This window comes from Lepidothrix coronata, unplaced genomic scaffold, assembly GCF_001604755.1.
Source record: "Lepidothrix coronata isolate B3197 unplaced genomic scaffold, Lepidothrix_coronata-1.0 Scaffold11, whole genome shotgun sequence".
In the NCBI taxonomy this organism is placed as follows: Eukaryota; Metazoa; Chordata; class Aves; order Passeriformes; family Pipridae; genus Lepidothrix; species Lepidothrix coronata.
Window position 1 is genome coordinate 223,369 of NW_016690191.1, and position 21,096 is coordinate 244,464.

Below are 21,096 nucleotides of genomic sequence, written 5' to 3' on the forward strand. Positions count from 1 at the left end.
ACTTACACACTAGAATAAAACCCCGAGTTTCTTAATAGTACATAAAACAGTCATTCAGGGTTTTAATTCAAACTGGGGTTTTTTGATGCAGAATAGTTGACTTTGCTGATGCTGTAATTTATGTGGGAAAAGGAGATTGGAGAGGACACGGATGAGGACAGAAAGCTAAGAGAGATGAAGCTTCAAGCTGTGCATTTTCCTCTGTGGGGACAGAAAATGGCAGCACCTAATTGCTGTCTCAACTCAACATCAGGCCAGCTTTATGCTTCAACCAGAGTGTTTCCCCCAGCACCAGTTCTGAGTACGGCTCTAAAGCAAGGAAAAATTTATTGGGTGAGGAATTAGAGCAATCACCAAGGTTTCTGCCTGCAAGGGCACTTCCGCTTGGAGCATTTGATTCTCTCTTCACCCTGAAGGGGAAAAAAAACCCCAAGCAAACACCCAAACCCAGAGGACACACATTTTTTGTGTTCTCCACTGGGCAGCCAAGTGGCATCGCTGCTTTGTTACTTCACAACCAAGAGAACCCTCCAAAGAAGGTTTGGGTTTATAGTGCCTTGTCACAATCAGCCTCAGTAAAGAACTGGTGGGTCTGTACCATGCACATACCCAAAAAAGAGCATGGCACGAGAGATGACAGATGACAGTAACAAAACCAGTGTGGGGACTGCAGGGAACTCTCAGGCTGATTTTAAAGAGGAAGTCTGAATAGGAATCATTTACTACTCCCATGATTACACAAGAAAATGATATCATCAGCAGGATGAAAGACTGTACAGAGAGACAGCAACATTCATTACTTCCCAGCTGAAATCAGGACTCAACCTGGAAACAAAAGCTTCAGCTCCTCTGCGGTTGGGTAATTAAACACAGAAGGGGCTGAACAGAAAAGGCTTTTCATTTGCCACTACACAGACCCTAAAGGTGCATTCAAACTTCTCCCCTGAAGCTGAACTTTCATCCAGTTTTCAGGATAAATTACTTGGCTCAAGTAGATGGAAGTCTGAACTTCCCTTCTGGTCTTCCATCACCCATTGGAGAAATGGGACTTGTCCACATGGAGGTCACCATTCCTGCAGTACTTCTGGCTGCTCAGAGTCAGGCTTATACCAGTTTTGGAGGTTTAGAGTAGCGTTTTTGTCTGTCCAACAGCCTTGTCCACAGCAAAAGGGCCTGGGGAGGTGAAGTGTGGCACTTTTGCTGGAGGAAAGAGCAATTCCTGCTTGCTGACTCCGAGCCTTTGTAGTGCAACGTACCAAGTATTACACAGTCCAGATGCAGCTCCTAACAATGACAACCAAATTCTCACTGGAGGGATAGTTTTGCATGGCATAATTCACTACAAGTGAAAGCTGTGCGAGCCAAGAGAAAGATATAATCTAATTATTTCTGGTTTCTCAGGGCTGAAGGTGAGAGGGAAATTTAAAAGCAAACAAAGACACGTTGCTCAACATGGAATGCTGCAATATAAAGAAGTGAAAATTAAGGCCCTGCACAAAACATGTCAATTTTCAATAGATATGGCACTAACATATATTAATATTTCTGACAAGCCAAGAATGTCAGATTTCTAAGCACAATATGAATCACATTAGAATTAAGAACAGCTGAGCCTGCACAACAGATTATACAAGTATTTATGAAGCACAGGAAATACTCAAAGCCAGCAAGTTCAGCTGTATATACCCATATAACTAATAACTGTTAGGCTACATCTATCTGCTAAAAAGCCACTTTATTGACACGATAACTACAAATTACTGAAGTACTGGATAAGACACTGAGCATATGGGCAAAATATAGAGGGCACTAAAAATGCCCTTTAAAACAAGGGGTCTAGTCTCATTAAAAACTGTCCTCTTACCAAGACTGAAGGAAGACCAATGAATTGTGAAAGCACTTCAAGTTTTCTTTGCTCAAAATGGCAGATTTCAAAAATTTTGGCAAAATGTCTCGAGGGGAAAAAAAAAAATCAGTGTGGTACTCAAGCTTGGGAAGAAGAAAACACAAACCACAAGGTTCAATCTGCAGCAAAGGGTATCTGAAGTTATTTATCAGATAAGATTGAAACTGCCCCTATGTGGGCATCTTTCAAAGAATCATTAAAGTGTTTTCTACTATTAGTTGAAACAACTGATGAGACTCCTAAAAAAGCCCCTTAATTTAATTTACCTGGACATGAACGAAAAGCAAAGTTACAGGATATAGTACTAATAATGTAGGTATGTCACTATAAGATTTTGTTGTGCCCTTAAACAGTTTGATTCACTAAAATAGCAACTGGTTGTGATGATGAAGAAGTTTGCTAAGTGTTAGAGTCTTAAAAAAAACATAAGATAATCAGTGATCTGGAACGAAACATCGGGACTGAAGTCAGTAAAAATGCAGGGTAAGGTATTTTGGTTTTATGAAAAAAAAAAGTATTGAGTCTTTAGCCAAGTAAGCAGATTAAAATAAAATAAAAACAAAGTTTTAGGAGCCCTGAGCAGTTCCATAAAAACTCGCATTGCATTAGATCTTTTCACGTAGACACCACTACATTCACCAGGGATGGTTTCTTTTGGAGCAAGGAATGTCTCATCATTCCCTGTCCTCCTCAGTGAGCTGGTGTGGAAGACAGGCTGTGAAGAGGAAGAGCAAGTCAGCACTGATATCAAAGACAAGAGCTGGAAGGAGGTGGGTGCCCACGGAATCACAGGATGGTTTGGGTTGGAAGGGACTTTAAAGCTCAGCTCATTCCAACCCCCTGCCACCCAAGGCTGCTCCAAGCCCCATCCAACGTGGCCTTGGACACTTCCAAGGACGTGGCATCTAAATACAAACACACCAGAGCTGAAGGTAAGGTGCCCATGGAACCAGAAGAGGCCAGAATTAGTTTTCCCAGGTAGATTGCAGGTGAGCAGGAACAAAAAAAGCCCCACGAGCTTCAGTCATTTGTTCACAAGAGCAAGAGGCTGCTCTGAAGGAACCTGCTTTGAAGGACTTCCAGGGTCAGCCTGGGAGATTGTGTAACAGTTTTGTTGTGCTCTCTGCCTGTGGTACAATTTTAATAAACCTGCAATCACAGCACCAAGAGGTGGGAATGCAAGTGCAAATCCCCATCCCTTAATTGCTTTGCCTGGTTCAGAGTGGGAACTTTAATTCAAGTCTTCCACTCATCAGGAGGGTGCCTGAACCATCAGAAAACACAGCAGTTTTTTTCTGGCTCACTAACCATTAAATAGCTCACACAAAGTCAAAAAGGAACAGACTCAAATGCTCACACAGATTATTTTATATTAAGGACATTCAAACTTCTGAGCCCAACAACCCACATACCAAACATTTCTGTAAGATCAAAAGCCACATTTTGTGCTCTCGCACACAATCCCACACACATCTAAACTTCAGCCTCTTACCAAACATCCTGATCACTTTATTTTCAGACTGACTGCTCTCTAAAAATTATCTGGTTTTGCTTTCCAGCAGCTATATTAAAACCCATTATGAGATGAGCAACATCCAGAGAGCCAGGGGATGGATCTCAAGTTGAGCTGCTTGAGACAGGCACAGCTTGGAAGTCACATTTCCATAACCCACATCCTGCAGTTGGGCACTCTGAGGTTTAAAACTCAAGCACTTGGATGAAGCTGAATCTAAATTTCTATGATCCCTTGCAAATGCAATAGCCAGGTAGGAACAGATGAGAACCTAAAAATCACACAGAATTGGCTTGTAACTGGTCAGGACACAGACATCTAACATTTTCCAGCATCACTTATCATGGACAAGGACAGCTCTGACTGTTCTAGCCCACAGATGCTACTCAAACTCACTATCTTGTATTTTAAACACATTTTGAATGCAGATTGCAAGCAAGAATCCACTCAGCAAAGAAGAACCTGTTGCTATCTTAAAATATACAAAATTTAATCTCTAATGGCTTTAAAATTAATTAAGCCTTTAAAGTAAAATTAATTTACATTTCATTGCAAATCTACTTTAATCTGCTGTATTAGAAAATAAGCAGATAAATTAGGTTACTCAAGATATGGAATGGACCATCAAACTGAAATGTCTCCCACCAATTCTGGACTAGATATCAAAGTATTTAAGCAACTCTATCAAACAGGCCTTGCTTTTAGGGAGAAAAAAAAATTGTCTACTGGTTGCCTATAAAGTTGGCCCCAACTACAGAATCCCTCCTACTGCTCCTTCACAAAGTGTTCTGCAAATACCTTCCAAAAATACTCTCCTCATTAGGCCATAAAACAAGGAGCAGGACTGCAAGCTGGCCAACCAAATCAATTAGTTGCTCTTTCACACTAGATTAAATGTTGAGTAACCACCACCTTCAGAGGAGTTAGAACAGTGTAAGTCAGAAATGAGGACAGAATTTAGCAGAACACTTCCATTAATTTCTAGTTAATTATGACAGAACACAAGATGATCTGATGTATTTGCAGCGTATTCAGACTGCAAATAAACCCTATTTTTGCAAGTCAGAATAGAAGAGTTATGGCCAATTTTGTGCTCTTTAACAAAGAATAGATGCTCTTTGCTGCGGATCAGTTACTTATAGACCTAAATTGTCTGCTAAAACCATTTACCCTTGTATAACCTACTGCTTATAAGCTTGATTTTCATTCACCTTTCCCAGACCCTTTAGGGGTATTCCATGGATGCTGAGGAGTCTGCAAAAGCACTGCAACAGATCCAGTCCAAGTGTGGGAAATACTGACCCTGCAGCACCATCACTCTCACACACACTTGTTTTAAACCCACACAAACTGCACCACACAGAGAAACCTGCCTGGAGAGGGCACAGAAACGCTTTCAGACCCTTCACAAGCACCTCTGTGCCAAACATCCTCCTTGCAAACATGAAGACATCCAAAACTTACCTGGGACCCCACAAACAGCCGTCGGCAGCACCGGAGATCCCAGATGTGGAGGAAACAGCTGGAGCTCCGACCTCGTCACGAGACAGCTGGAGATTTCCCAATAAAAGCCAGGGCAGCTTTCGATCCCAACTTTTTGCAGTTCCAGCTGCATGTTGTGGTTCCCTGGGGAATGCACTGGCTGAGGAATTCCTGGTAGCATGGTTTCATGGAGCAATGTATATGTCTGCTTTGTTTCTTATTGCCATGGGATTTAATCACATGTCGAGCTCTACTCTGGCTAATGACATTAAGTCAAGAAGTAGAATCACAGAGAAGAGATTCAATATGCCAGTGATAAAGAACAAAATTTAGCCTTTCAGTACTATTCCAGTTTCAAAGAAACCATCACCTTTGAGGTGGTGGTGACCCCAACCAAAGTAGGGGGAGAGACCAGAAGAAAGAGAATTTATGTTTCACTATAAATTTTGGGGAAAGCCTGTTCTTTGCTCTGATAATGTCTCTTTCAAAGGTACAAATCTTTTTCTTACTATGGTAAAAAAGCCCCCCATGTTTTGCCATATAAAATAAGTACACTTTCCTATCACCCACTTCTAGCAATTTAAATAGAGACTGTATATCCTAAACACGTCATTTGTCAACAGCTTGTAAATCAGGTTTTTCTAAATGGGAGCATTAGTCATTAATTGTTTTAAACTTAACAAGTGAACACTCAAAACAGGAAATACGATACATAAACAGGAACAAAGTCTTTAGCACAGCATTCAGTAAATAGAGCAGCTAAACCCTGACCAGTGTGTTAGTAGCAACCATCCACAGCTCTAAACACAACTGGTGGATGGACAGTGAATGTTCTCCCTGTGATGTTTGTGTAGTTTGCTACTGAGCAATGAAAAACATAATTTTTTTTCCCTATTACCCTTCAGCAGCAACGTCTTTAAGTCCAGTCTCCTTCCACTCCCAATTTTTAGGGTCCAAAACCTTACTGCAACTTTTGGTTGTGCATTGCTCTCATGACTAAAACCGAATGTTCCAGTTACAATTTGTGTGCCAGGAATATTCACGTGCATCCCCTTTATCTAACTTTTATGAGTAGTAAACAGACACCAAAATATGACCTCTATTTGGTCCATTTTTGTATCTTAGTACATGAGCTTGAGGAAGAAAGGCGAACCTGTCAGAAAACCCTGAAGTGGCTGAGCTGGAATCTAAGCAGGGAAAACCCAACCACTCATAGTAAGGACCGGTTTGTTCCCCCTTCCAAAGCCCAGTTCTAGAGTGGGTTTTGTTTTACTGTGAGGGTGGGGAGGCCCTGGCACAGGTTGCCCAGAGAAGCTGTGGCTGCCCCATCCCTGGAAGTGTCCAAGGCCAGGTTGGACGGGGCTTGGAGCAACCTGGGATAGTGGAAGGTGTCCCCGCCCATGGCAGGGGGTGGAACAGGATGAGCTTTAAGATCCCTTCCAACCCAAACCATTCCATGACTTTTATGCTCATATTTACTGGTAAAAAGTCACCTTACAGTTCATGAGACAACTCCCATTTGTGGGGGCAAATTTGAGTCCCAAACACCTGCCCAAAATCACGTAACACTGGGGAAGGGAACAGGAGCAGAAGAGAGAGACAAACATTGAGAGAAAAGGTGTAAAGTGGTATTATGTTATTAAAACATTACATTAGAAATAAACAGAACATAAACCAAAAATAGGTTTTAACCAGGTTTAACTTTTTTTCTTTTTTCTTTTTTTTTTTTAAATTCAAATTGACCGAAAGCAAAAAACTTACATTGCAAAGGAAGAACAAAATACATGATGGTATCAGTAACACAGAGTTATGGAAGCTGGACTTGTGGGCAGGTTTTTCATCCAGCCCAGCCCACCCTGGTAAACACACCACATATTTTCTTTTGCCTCTGGGTATTTATCTGATGAGTTCGTCCAGATGTGGTTCTCCTATGATTGCCAACCAGAGCCAGAAAACTGAATTTTCCACGCTATTCCAAGGAAGCCAGAGTTATTCCAAGCATGAGTGATAATGAATTTAAAAAAAAAAAAAAAAGAAAACAAACCCAAAACAAAACAAAACAAAAAAAAACCACTCGAGCTTTTCAAACTAACAAGTATTGTCTATAATGTAAATAGTTTAGAAATATGGTAATTAAATAATCTAAAAAACACTCTTACTCTGCTGTACATTTATAAACATAAATATTTACAAAAACTTTCTGCTTTGTTTTAAAGGATGAGGTTTGCAGTTTGTTAATGATCAGAGTCTTTTACTCATATTGATTCTTTGGTGTGTTTGCCAATTTTTTAAGGTTTATTAAAAGTGTTCAACCGTGAATTTCAAGGTAACGGAACGAGGCTACATCACAAGTCCATGTTATGCACTTCTCCTTCCACATTCTAGTCCAAATGAAAAACAAAGCTCAGTTTGTCCTTCAAACTATTTGTGCACAACACTGAAAATAATAATTAAAAAAAAAAAAGACCAAATTCCCTATTACTGAAATTTGGATAGGATTACCAATGAATAATCCCACTTCCTTTGCACTTGAGCACATGGATAACTGAAGATAGAGATCAGGACTATCAGTATTTTCAGAGACACGTGTGCTGAGGTGCTTTGCAGAATTAAGGTGAGAAACCAGCTATAAGAGATGGCTTAGCATTGTAAAAAAGGGTGAGGGCTTCCCTCCACCTTGGGGAGAGGAGGGGATGAAAACTCATTTAAAAGAAAGGCTTTTTACTGGCCTGAAACATTTGTGTGTTCCCTTTAGATGTCAGTTTACTTAAAAGAAATAACAAAAAAACAAACCTCAAACAATAAATAATGGAATTACACATTTCTTCATTAAATAGCATTCTTGTTACCAACAAAGTCTTCCATAATTTTCTTCAGTCACAGCAACAGACAGAACAAATAATTTGCCTTAATATAGATTGCAACTAAAATATACTCTAGATTACCTTAGAAAATATGACTGTAAAAATTCAGTGGGGAAGAACATTGGTTTGAGACCAACTTACAAATGTAGTGAACAACACCAAGTTTGCTTTTCGTTTTTGTTTTTAAAGAAAGCAATTTTAAGATCCTAATCTCATGTCACAAAACAGAAGATTTATGCCTTAAACCTGCCAGTGTGTCCTGTCTCAGCCCTGGAGAGCTCGATGATCAGAAGGGCTCGACCTTTTCTGCTTCAACGGGAGCCAACAGACACCACCACACACAAGAGCTCTTCCACTCCAGCCACACCCTCAGGTTGTCCCTGCCACGGTGCCACCACCAGAGACACAACCTGGAGGAAGCTCCACAAAGCTCTACAACCTGGTGTGTGGCTGGACTTGCTTGTTCCAGCTGCTGAGACAAGAACTTTCGGTCACTGCTCCAGCAGGCTGGACTTGAACCCACACGAGCTGGAGATAAAAAGGTTCAACATCCCATCACCAATCCTCTGAGCCATGAATCTCCAAAATCCCTTATTGTTTGGAAACCTGATGCAATGCCAGGCACAATAGGGAGGGATAATCCTCCTTGCTTGCCACAGTTCCCGTGCATCCATCAGCAGTGATGAGGTTCGTGTTCAAGGAGCTGCACTCTGGGGTTAGGAGGTGTTAAAAGGAACTAGCACAGTTAAAATAATGTGAGTATACCTGCTTCACCTTGCTTTTCCTATTTTTAATATTGAATATTTTGGAAGTGGCAGCGTGAAATTTAAAAGCCACCACCGTTCCTTTCATCTCCCGCTTCCACTGGTGTAACTGGTACAAAACCACTCCTGATACTTGAGAGGCTTTTTTGGATGCCAAAAGAAAGGTAGAGGACACTGGCAAGAACCTTATGATGACTCTGGAACGCCTTGAAAATAAAGACAGTGAAACAACTGCACATCTTGGCCCAATCTTCTTTCGATCAACAAACTGATTTTTTTTTCCTATGATCAGAAACAAAAACTCTTTAACGGCTCTTTGAATACCTTGTATGAAAACCACATTCAGCAGCCAGATTTCAGTACTCCTTTCAGATTAATTGTACAATTTAAACTTCCAATGTGAATGGGGCTTTTCTTTTTAATGCACATGTAAAATCTTAATAACTTCTGTGCACTTCCCACTCTCTAAACCCGAAACAATTTCAGAGCAACCAAAAAAAGAAAAATCCGTCACTGCTTTTAAAACAAAAGGGTTTGGCCAATTTCTTTCTTTCTTTTTTTTTTTTTTTTTAAGTGGACACAATTTGGCTGAGAACCCGTAGATAAAATTCCAACTGAAAGTGAAATAAAGCAGGTTATACATTCATGAAATCCAGGGAATAATAATGAACAGCAACTGCTGCATCACTTCTGTAATGTCACATCAACACTACAGTGAGGCAGCAGCTCCTGTTCTCTCAAATAATGCACTGAGACTAAATGGGGAATAGTGGGGGGAATCACACATAAAGGGAAAATACATCAGAGAGATTATTGCACAGGAGGCACTCTATGAGCAACAGAATACATTGGCTTCAAAAAAATCTAAATTTGTTTCCTCTTAAGTTAATGTAAAAAATACAGAGGCTATGCCTCTCTGTAGTGTACTGTCACTGGTAAAAATAGACTTACAAACAGCCACCCATTTAACAGGGAATGTCAGCAAAGAGGGCCTGAATTTTATGGGCATCCCAAGTAAGTAGGGAAAAAAATAATAAAAAGGCCAATGTATAGACCCTCAAATTGAACAGGGTAACTGCATTTTTTCCTTCCATTTCCAAATTATGTTCATACAGTACCCGAGGACACGTCGATTATAACTCTTCCCTCTGTCCTGCAAAAACATACACCTGGCAGAGAAGAGGGGCCCAACAGACAGGGCTCTGGAGGTCCTTCTGTATCCTTTTGCAGGACTGGTGCCTTGATTTCCAAACTTTTTATTTCCTTGAATCACTGCTCAGCATCCAACTCAAACCAACCACTTCCCTCGAGGGGCCGCCTTCCATCCCCACTGCAAGGCTGCACAGGTAAGGTGAGAACAAACAGAAAACCAACAGCAAGTTTTAAAATGCAACATTGTATAGAAAGCTTGGACCTTGTAAACCTGGACCAAGAAACCAAAAATTAAGACCTTCTAGCGTGTGGTATAAAAAACCCAAGGAAGTGTATACCTGCCTTCTGACTTCACAGAAAAATCAGAATTTGCATAGGATATACTTTGTGCAAGGCAACAAGCCTCTTCAGTATCTGGAATATAACTAAACTTGCTCAGAGTTCTTCTCTTCATGGATATCAGATATCATCAAATTTGTGTTTTAAGTAGTCTTTCATGACCTTGGCAATGGGTAGTTCATCAAGTAGTTTGAGGTTTTGAAGGCCTATACACTGACGGATTTTAATTCGGCATAGATCTTGCAAGTTCCTGGGCTGTCCTGAAAAGACAAAAGGAACACATAAAAATAAAAGGATCGCACTTCAAACATACTTCAAGACATCAGTAAAATCACTGGGGATTGCTGTTTTCTAAGAGGGAGAGGGAAGGGAAAAATTACCAGAGAGAAAGGATGGGAGTTAAGACCTTCTAATGAACTCAGTGAAATCAGGGGATGAATCCTACAGGCATTTTTACATGCACACAATTTTACTGATGCCAGTGTAAAGTGAGATTATCCATATGAGGATTCCCACCAGGTGGCAACATATGCTTATGCACTGCAGAACAGCATAACTCCTCCATTTAACTTTCTGTGGATTTTGTTTTCTATCCTTGTAACAGGGAGAAAAACCCTGTTTCCTTGTAACTCGGGGAAAAAAAAAACCCTCAGTCTTGCTTTTCTCTCAAACAATGACACAAAACCTTCTAAGTTCAACTGTAACAGGACTGGGAAGTTTCCTCAGAGAGTGAGGATTTATAAAAGTTACTCAAAGATCGCGTGGCAGAGTTTAAGACTGAGGGGTTTTTTTTTTCCCTTTTAATGAAAAGATGAAGCCTTCAGGCTTTGGATGCAGCCAAAACCTTGTCAAACAAAGAGATGAAAATGTGAGTTAACCACCGTCCACAGAGGAAAAGCTTTACTGACATCACACAAACTTCAGCATTTCTGACAAGGATTTTCCAAAACAATCCGTTCTCTTTCAAACTCTTACCAGCAAAACTACTCAAACACCTTGAAAAACAGTTGGGTTTTGGTCTCCTATGCAAAGAAACGTAAGAAAGGTTAATCTAGTCTTTTATCTGAATACACCCAGCAACGGATCCAAGGCAGAAAGAAAAAGAGCAGAACAACAGACATTGAGAAATCCTGTCCCAATAAACCCTTCCAGCTTTCAGCACCGGTGCCTTTGGGCCTTCCTAACCCAGAGACTGCACACAGATCCATGTCTTTAATAGCTGTGAATAGCTTGCCCTTTGTAAATCTGCCTAATGTTTCTTGAACCCATTCATACTTTCAGTATCCAAAACATCCTGTGGCAACAAATTTCACAATATAATTAGGCGTTGGCTGGAAAACTACAAAGTAATTTTATTTATTTTAGATCTGCTTCCTGATGGCTTCGTTGCATGCCTGCCATTCTTGGAGCTACAAGAGAAATAATGAATAATTGTTCCCACGCCAGTCATGATTTACATACCTTTATATAAACCTCTGTCCTCCACTCATGCTCAGTACCTCTTCCCAAAGCTGAAAACTCCAGTTAATAACCCCCAACACGGGAACCACTCCAAATCTCTGCCTGTCTTTGTGCTTTTTTCCCCTCATTCTGCCATAGCTTTTTTGGAGTTATTCCAGTAACACATCAAAGCTGTGCTAATCAATATTTTGATCATCCACTTAACAGTGTAAGCCTCTTTTCTCTTTATTTTTCTTTTCTCCAAGCCATGACACAGTTATGGCACCTGATGACTTTATTTTGACTTTGTCCAAGTCAAAATACTCAGCACCGTGAGAGATGTAGGTGCTTCTGTTGGCATCAAGATAATCTGTTGTCAACAGAGCAACTTACTTTGGTTTTTTATTATCTGTATAATAAGATATCTGTATAATCTGACAAGATATCTGTATTATAATATAATATTATAGTCAATGGTAAAAGGCTGCTTGCTTTTGCAGAGGCAGGCAGGTGATTTTGTTGAGCTGACTGCTTGAATCAATCATTTCTTTAAAAAGCAGCAAGAAAACCAACAAGAGAGACTTTAAATAACTCTGATGGAGTCTCCAATTAGCTTTCCTGAGCTGCCACCAATTAAGCAGGACGTTTTCCAGAGGAAATGCCTTTTGGACAGGGCTTGGTGCAGGTGGGCAGTGTTTGCTGTCAGCTCCCCATCCCAAACCTGTTCGGAGGGGACAGGAGGGTTTTTTCCCCCCCAGAGCCCGTCCCTTCTTCCATCCTCCTCCTCCTCCAGCAACAAACAATCTATCAGCTAAATAAGCACTGACATTATGGGTTTATTAAACTTTCCTGCTAAGCACAGAGTAGAGAGATTATGAAACTATTTCCTGTTTTCTACTTTGGGCATTTTGTCCAAGGTTTCAGTTACCCTTTGCAGCGAGTTCCTCCTGTTTTCCCCCTGCGTGGGTTCTCCTATAGAAATGGGCTGACAGACAGGTACACACTGGGATTTATCTTAAGCACTAAAATTATCTGAGGTAAGCCAGCAGAAGTAATGCATGAGAATAGTCTCAGTCTGCTTTTAAAGAAATTAGATTTGAAATTAAAGAACATGAAAATTTGAGTTTCCTTCACGTAACTGAAAATACTTTTATTATAGTTATCATCACGATACCTAAATGTCAATTTATTTTTAGTTATATCCTTCATGCAAGACTCAGAACACAGACCAACAGTTACTTTGTTCACTGGTGGTTTCTTCTTAGCAATTTTTTTTTTCCACCTGAAGGAAAGAATTTAGACAACTTGGACAACAGCTGAATGTTCAAGCTTCAGGAAAAGGAAAGTTACTTTTGGCAAGAAACCAAGCAGAGGAATCTTGATGGTGATAAATAAATGGTTCTAATGCTTTAAATGTGAATGCAAACAGGGTTCATGAAAGGATTCACCACTTCAAAAGTTAAGTGCAAACAGCAGCATTAGAAGTTAAAAAGGACTAGAGATCTATGTGCATTTTTTGTAGCAGAGTACACAATAAATCAGCTATGAGACACTGATTTCTGGTTTCAGAAATAAATGCCTTTTAATTAACACCCTACGGGTTTGTTGAGAACATAAAGGAACAGACAACTTAAAACACCCAGAAGAAATTGGTCATCAGTTAATTCAAAAAGACCCGATTATCAAATGTATGACATTTTCCCCTGATAAGCCTAAAAAATATTTCCTGGGAATGTGTTAACAATGGACATTTCCAGTGTTAAGCACCAGTTGCTACATCTAGTGGCTGTTGGTGTCTTAGGTCACGCCTTGCAAATTCCAGGGTTATTAATGCATTTGTGATTTATTAGAAACGGTGTCTGGAACACTTACTCATTCTTGGTTGCATCTGAATGAAAAAGAAAAAAAATAAAGGATTACAGACCCATGTCAGTGAACCTTAGTTTGGCAAATGAAAAATGTTATTAGTAATTTGGCAAAGTTAAAGACAAGTTAAATGATGAATAAAGTTCTGTTTAAAAACGATTAGGAAGTAGCAACTTTGGTTATATCCTGCATCACAAATGTGGGGAGTTATTTAGGGCAAATAAGCTGGAAAGGAAGAGAATTAAAAGTGAAAGGGACAAAAAACCCACAGGGACATGAAAAGTACCATTGACCTAATAACCACTATCATGCAAAACTGAGACATAAAACTACTGATCACCTTAAAAACACCCAACACATCCCTGAGCCATAAAGGGCCACCTTAGTCCTGTTACCCTGGTGGTTGTTGGGCTGTTACACAACCCCAGGTCCCTTCAGGGCACCCAACACCTGCTGGAGCTGGAGATTTACTGATGTGCTCACCAGAACATAAAATACTTCAGTCAATTTATTTTGCAAGCTTTATAGCAGTAATCGAACAAATTAAGAAGTATTAATTACAGGAAAAAAAGATGTAGAGTTCATCTTTTGCCTCCCTCTGTGCTCTAATGGAAAGCTAAAATCCCCACTAGTGTAATTCTTGGGTACAGTGTCCCAAAAATGACAGAAAGAGCTTCTTCCAAACAAAAGAAAGGTAAAACAGAGTTACAGACTAAAAAGGAATTGCTTTTATTTTTTCCTATCTAGATGCAGCAGACTCGAGTATGTGTAAAATTTAGATCAGTTCTTCAACTACGAGCAAAGTAAGTTCCTGAGCTTTTTTCCCCACTTAAATAATTAATAATTATTTTACTCCAATAATGAAATGAGCCTTTTAAGTTATTATAATAGATTCCTTTGCTGTACTGCTGGTAAAGCAATAGAAAAAAAAATGCACATTTTAACAGCAAGGAATTATTACAATTAATCCAAATTTCCACTCAATACTCCACTCCTTTCCTTTTTGCAGTTGCGAGATTTTTCTGCTTATTCTATCTCAGAGGTTGCTGTTCTAGCTCAGAGACAGACAAAACTTCCATTTAGGATTTATTACCTGCACAAAGAAGTCTGTCACTGCTAAAACTGCTCTGCAGCTGATGCAATTCCACCTGTGCCTGCCCGTTTTCCCTCCCCAAGAAATAGAACACTAACTCACCTCATAGGTCTAAATTTAAGGATCATTAAGGCATTTTAGACCTGACAACACTGAGTTTTGGGGACTTTCATCCAGTGCTGTAAAGGTGGAAAGGGGGGAATCCCCACCCTTTTTCTCCACTGAAAATACAGAGCAAAACACAAAGCAAAAATCACGGTCTGACCTTTCTGTTACCCAAGAGAAAACTTGGGAATAACCAAAATTAATACACTGGAGGCTGCAAGAAGATCCTCTCTGATGTATTGTTCTAACTATTAAAAGAAAAGTACTTTTAAAGCAAACAATCAGTGTCATTGGTTTGAACTGGAGAGGCCATTGGTGAATAAATTGAAAAATGAAAAATAACATCAGTGACATATTTCAGAAGCCGCCCACAGTTTTCTCTACAATATTAATGCATTTCTCTCAAAAAAGCTTACAGTGGTATTTCTCAAACTGAGCCTCTGCCCCCCCTGGGAATTGTGAAAGCCTGAAAACAGTAGCAAAAAACTGTTTGGTAGTTTCTTTTTAGCTACAAAGGAAATTTAAAAATAAAAGGGTTTTTTCCAACATTTTACAAAAAATGTTGAGATCAGGCTGATGTACTCTGGCAGCAGCTCAGCTCCTCCAGAAAATCAGAATATATCTGCAGCTAAATCTTAAACCCACCCCTTATTTCACAGCAGTGAAGGAACACAGCATCAAATGGAGTTTGCTGAGGTTTTTTTTTTTTGGGGGGGGGAGGGAAATAAAACGATAATCAAACTTATCAACTAGAAACTTATATCCACCAGCCAACAAACACACACTGGGGAGGATGCACAGACAAACAGGATCACGGGCAGAGGATGGGATCACCTAGGGAATGGCTGTGGCAGAGCTGAACAGGAATTCAGCTGCTCACTGCAATAGGATAAAACCCTTTAGGAAATGCACTGGCTTGGACTCCGTAAAAAACAGCAGCAGCAGAACAATATTTGGTTTTCCAGTATTCCCAATGTCAGAAGAAGCTGATATCAAGAATGTATACGTCTAAAAATATTAATATAAGGCATAAAGGGCTGAATGTAGAGAGAAAGAACTTCAGAGTGTTCACTGAGAAAGTGAATGAACTCCTCGAACCCGTATCCAGCTTCACAGGGCAGAGATTTAATTCTTTTTAAATGGGTATCGTACAAGTAAAAGTTCTAATTTGATTTTGTGTTCAGTGTGCCTCTGTTAGAATTCCTGAGCCTGAAGTATGTTTTCATTGCTCTCTGAAAAATAATTCCCCACAGTGAGTTTTAGAGGTCTATTGAATTTCAATGTATCTGGCACAGAAAATACGTACTAAGGAGTGCATTTTGGACTGAAAATTTATATATGAAAAAGCAGAATGTCAGTAAAGCTCAGTGTTATACTTAACAGGTGTATTTAGCAATGAAGATTTGAATATGCTTGCAAAGATTATTTTTTTTTTTAAATTTTTAACATTGCTGTGAATTCAGTGTCACTGAAATTGCTTCGGAAATTCAGCGAAGAATTTCAATATCATAATGTTCATCCATTTTTAGCAGACAGTAAGTAAAGTGCTCTGAACACCAAGACAGGCTTCAGATGCATTGTTATGCTATTTTTACATTATTTTTGCAGAGTACAGCACAGGTGTACAAGTGGGAGGAGAGCATGGCTGTACCTTAAATGCCACACATAAAAACATATTTTTCACTTTTTTTTTTTTTTACATAGGCCTCTCAGAAAAATTCTTTCAAACTATATAACTGCCCATAGCTACGCAAAGTGATTCAACTACTTAATATGAACAGTCAACTGCACTATGAGGAGGTAGAAAACTATAAAATAATCCCTTTATCCCCGTTCCCTGTGTAACTCTGGATGACAAAGCAAACCACAATCATTACTGCAAGATTTTCAGCAGCACCCAAGGAAACAAGCAGTCAAAGCCTGTGATTCCAGTAAAGTTCTTCTACATTATAACAAACAGGAAAATATCATTTCTTGCAATTATCCACGTAATAAAACATGTAGAAATCTACTGAATTCACTAAGACATTTCTGTATCCATAAAAGTTTAAAGTATGCAAAGAAACCTTTTAAAATGTTCTTCCAGTTTAAGCAAGAAAATTCTAGTGAAAACTTATCTTGATTTAGCAAAGGGATAGAAAGAATGTACAAGGATTTCCTTAACAGGACTTCTGAGTTTTTTCTGCACACTTACAGTGCTACATGAATTTAAACACAAAATTACACTCTCTAGTCAGAGCCAAAGATCTGCCCTTTGAAAAATTAAAAAAAAAAGAAATGCAGCTGAAATATCTGTAGCTGAATTCACTGAGTGACCTTTAGATCTTGTTCCAGATCTGAAATGAGTTCTCTGATACCTGTTACCAACGTATTACACTGCTCTGCCCTGATCCATTTTCTGAGCTCTTTGCCTTGACACAGACACATAACCCACCCAGCTCCTCATAGTCTGCCCCCTTATCTGAACAGGGATTCAATTAAAGGAGAGCTATGGAGAGAGGGAAGTTTCCAAGCTTTTTTTTTTAATTCCCTTTTTTAAGATCCCAGCAGAATTTCTAGTACCTTAAAGCTTACTGAAGTATTTTTCTAACGCTGGCATTTTTCCTACCTCCCGCGTTCTCTAAGTTTTAACATTCTCACATCCCATTCAACTTCAGCTGCAAAATATATCATTTCATCCAGGATGATTGCACATTAATTCTGTAGATACATACACTACCAACAGAAGTCTCTATGTATCTCTATTTTCATATATATTTATACATGCATCTCTATTTTAATTTGCATTAGTGCATTCCAAACTTAACCCATCAACACTCCTGAAGGGGCAGGTTCAGACCACATGAATCTGAACATTGCACTGCTCCAAACTAACCCTTTATCAGATGGTCTCAAGTGCTATACTGTATATATATATATATATATACACACACACACATACACACACACACACACACACACACATATATACAACCAACTATGGTGGTTGCCAATAAATGTTTTTTTGGAGTAGAAAAGCGTAACACAGATAAGGAAAAGAAAGGTGATCCATAAAGTCATTTGAGTATTTTTCATCTTCAATATTGTTTTTTTTTTCCCACAGGGAGACTTTACTTATTGTTGTGTTGTAAAAAAGAGAGAAGGGGAAAAAGAAAAACACGAGTGACTGTCTGAACACCAAGTCAACAGCAGACTCATGATCAAAAGCTTTGCTGTTCCTAAATTCCAGCTGTGTGCTTAAATACTGAAACACAACTATAGAATAACTTCCTCTTGGAATTATTCTAGGAGCAAAGGAATCTCTACCTGTAACCAGGAAGAATATCAGACCTTCAGGGTCAAACCCCAAAATCCAATATCTTCTTGCAGACTCTCAGGGCCAATACTGAGTATTTCTGAGAGCTTGGTCTCTTGCCTGTCACTCCCAACGGGGGACCTGGGCTAAAGGCTGCCCTTATTACCGATTAAATACCTACCAAAACAAAAAGAAATTCACAGATGATGTTTTCTGAGGAACTGAAACTGTACAAATACGTTTTCCAAGTACAAAAAAATAGCCACTCACATCTTACATGCAGACTACTAAAGAGTGTCCCATTTATATGCAGCGTTCATCTGCTTTCTCTTGAAGACAGATCAACTTTCATAATTCATATCTATTAATATTTAAGCTTAAAAACGTTAATCTACTGTAAAAATAAAAACTAGCTCCTGTTTTACTATCAAATACACTCTTCAAAACTTCCAAGTGCACATATAAAACTTTCAGCTATGGATTTCTATATTAAGCACTTAGTATAACGTTCAAATAAACAAACTAGAAATTCCCATTAAGCCCCACGACCCAGGCACTGTTACCAAACACAAAAGTATTTCAGGAAGAATTCCAGGGGAAGAATTCCCTAAAAACTGTGTAAATTTTTCTTCTGGAAAATACATATTGCAATAGACTCATAAACAAGATTCTTCCCCAAAGTGCTACAGCACAAGATCTCAACAATTCCCTGTGCACAGTCAGGCTTAACTGGGAACTCCAATTCCAAATTCCCAGCTCGCTCTTTATCCATCTCATCTCTCATAAAGCATCTTATTAAAGTAATTACTCATGAAAACCAGGGAAGACAGTGTTTGGGTATTTATAATAGGGGCAGCAGCAGAGTTTGTTTATAGCTGTTTGTAAACATATATTCATAATTATTTTGCTCAGAAGCACAGAGCTGGAGTGTTTTTGTCAGCACTGCTTTCCCAATTCTCCCTCCATTAGCACAAAACTGGGAGAGTTCCAACACTGTTACAGTGGCCAGAAATTAAAGCCTCTTTTTTTGCAGCAGAATCTACTTCTCATTTAACATTAAACCCTTAAGGTATGGAATCTGAAAACTGAAAGTTACAGTACCCCTTCCCATTAGTCTTTAGACATCAAGGAAACAGGGAAGCAGCCTAAGCTTTCACGGTTACTGATACATCCCAAGACTGGGAAAAATTTCAAGTCTGCATATTATATCATCTCTAAAATCCCTGACAGTGCTCCAAAAAGAGGCTCCCAAAAAGGAAACCCGAAAGAAATGTGTTTGAATGAGAAGGGGCAGAAAAAATTAAAGCAAAAAAATCTATTAATCGCTTGCATTTCTTATTATCGACTTCCACCTTTCCAAAAATCCAATTTCACGTATGAGCAAAACCAACACCACCAATCATGAAGACAAAAATGAAATTCCAAATGCTCATTTGTGTCAGCTACTGACAACAGATCTCAGCTGATTCACCTCCAGCCCACACTGACTTTCAGTTTCTTTACAGACTGTATAGTTGCCTAATTCTCATTTAAAAAAAAAATACAACCTCCAAAAAAATAGAAGGAGTTTTAGGGGGAAAAAAAGGGCTACATGAAATACCCCATTCTCTGTAGTGCAAAGATCATTCTAGCTGGATAATAATTTATCAAGCCATCTTAACATGTTTGAATTGGCAAACTCTGCTAAATGCTAATCAGCAATTCCTAAATGCTTTAGGCAGTACTGTAATTATGAAACACTATTACAGCATTCCACGTTGGGAGAGGAAGAGAAAACTTACAGTTGATCTAGTACACCAAAAACTACTCATCAAAAGTGACCTGAATATTAGGAGTCTAATACTTATTTCTAAGTATCAGAAGCCATAACAAGTTAAAATCTCTCGTATTTCAAAGACACCAACAAAATCAAATCAAAGCTACACAGCACATGAAACCCCTTCAAGTTGCAGGGATGAACTATGGCATTTTGTTGTCTGGTTTAGGGAAGGGAAGGAGAGAGAATGCGGGAGAACACAAAGCAGCCAAAGCTCTTTCCTGCCCTCCTCGTAGTGCAGAGGGAAAAGCCAGCAACTGCGGGGGATTTGCGTGGCAATAAAACAACAAAAGACACTAAAAAACCCTAAACAAACAAGAAAACAAACCCCAAACATCTTAAGTGCTAAGGCCATTAATAAAATGAGATTTTACAGTTCGCTCTTTTAAAAGAATGCTTCCTGTAGATATTTAAACAAAAATAATTAAATGAAATATACTTAACACCAGCACCTTTGCCGAGGAAAGGATTCCCAGTATCACAATCCCTTCACCTTCCCAGAAATTTTCTAGTGCACTTAAATAGCATCAAGGGGCAGAGAGCAAGCATTTTTTTTTTTTCTGGGGCTAAATTCAAAGAAGGCTTTTAAGAGGACATTGTGTCCTGTGATTAACTTCTCTTACATACATACTTGTCACTTCTTGTAAGAAATCCAGACAGGGTCGGCTACTTCCAGAAATACTTATTGAAACAGCCAGTGGGGTCTGTCCTTCATAGTTCCTTGTGTTAGTGTCTGCTCCGTAATTATACAACATTTGTGCACAAAGCACATCATCTCTAAGAGCAGACAAGTGTAAGGGTGTCTGTCCATCTTCCAAGCGACCCAAGTTTGTGTCGGCCCCTCTCTGGAGGAACATTCGGCAGTAGGAGTGATTGCTTTTGATCACAGCGTATCGCAACAGGAAACCGTTCTGAATGTCGATGTTGGCATTGTGATCCAGGAGGATTTTCACACAGCTTGACCTCTCCCGGATAATGGCCAGCTGGAGTGGGGTAGTACCTTTATCGCTGAGCGGATCAACCTCAGCCTTGAACTCCAGGAGGAGCCTGACAAAGGAGTCCCTGCCGTAGTGGGCCGCGACGTGCAGGGGAGTCCACCCGTCGTTGCTCTTGGCGTTGATGATGTCGCTCCTGTAGTCGGATTCCAACATGAGGCGCGCGATCCTCGCCCGGCCGTGCATGGCCGCGTAGTGCAGGGCGGTGAAGCCGCCGATCAAGTCCTTCACCGTGGGATCAGCTGAAGGTAAAACAAAATTTAAGAGTAAGCAGAAGGCGTCGCAGTGATCTGGCGCTGGAAAGAAAATGAAAGAAAAATAAAAGAAAAAAAAAGAAGGGAAAAAAAAGAAAAGAAGAGGAAAAAAAAAGAAGGGAAAAAAAGAAGGGAAAAAAAGAAGGGAAAAAAAAGAAGGGAAAAAAAGAAGGGAAAAAAAGAAGGGAAAAAAAGAAGGGAAAAAAAGAAGG

General features: G+C 39.5%; 1 protein-coding gene and 1 long non-coding RNA gene across 11 annotated transcripts in view; one reads left to right on the forward strand and one right to left on the reverse strand.

Annotated features, from left to right (window-relative positions):
- Positions 1-577: 577 nt before the first annotated feature.
- On the forward strand, positions 578-4,988 carry LOC108492537. 2 transcript variants are annotated; one of them, XR_001873138.1, is made up of 4 exons: positions 578-924; positions 2,601-2,676; positions 3,466-3,672; positions 4,640-4,988. It is a non-coding gene; the product is annotated as an uncharacterized LOC108492537 (long non-coding RNA). The 2 variants fall into 2 exon arrangements; XR_001873137.1 differs by having other exon boundaries at positions 578-859.
- Positions 4,989-6,522: 1,534 nt separating this feature from the next.
- Positions 6,523-21,096, reverse strand: part of ASB7 (ankyrin repeat and SOCS box containing 7) — a 31,800-nt gene continuing 17,226 nt past the window's right edge. For 6 of the 9 annotated variants that reach the window (XM_017805239.1, XM_017805240.1, XM_017805235.1 and 3 more), the window contains 2 exons: positions 20,267-20,872; positions 6,523-10,280 (listed from right to left, as the gene is read on the reverse strand). In XM_017805239.1, the coding sequence (XP_017660728.1) occupies positions 10,141-10,280; positions 20,267-20,872 (746 nt within the window). In that variant the 3' untranslated portion in view covers positions 6,523-10,140. Of the gene's footprint in view, positions 10,281-11,961; positions 13,349-17,830; positions 17,997-20,266; positions 20,873-21,096 lie in introns of those variants that run through there. The other 3 variants (XR_001873189.1, XR_001873190.1, XM_017805241.1) reach the window with 3 other exon arrangements.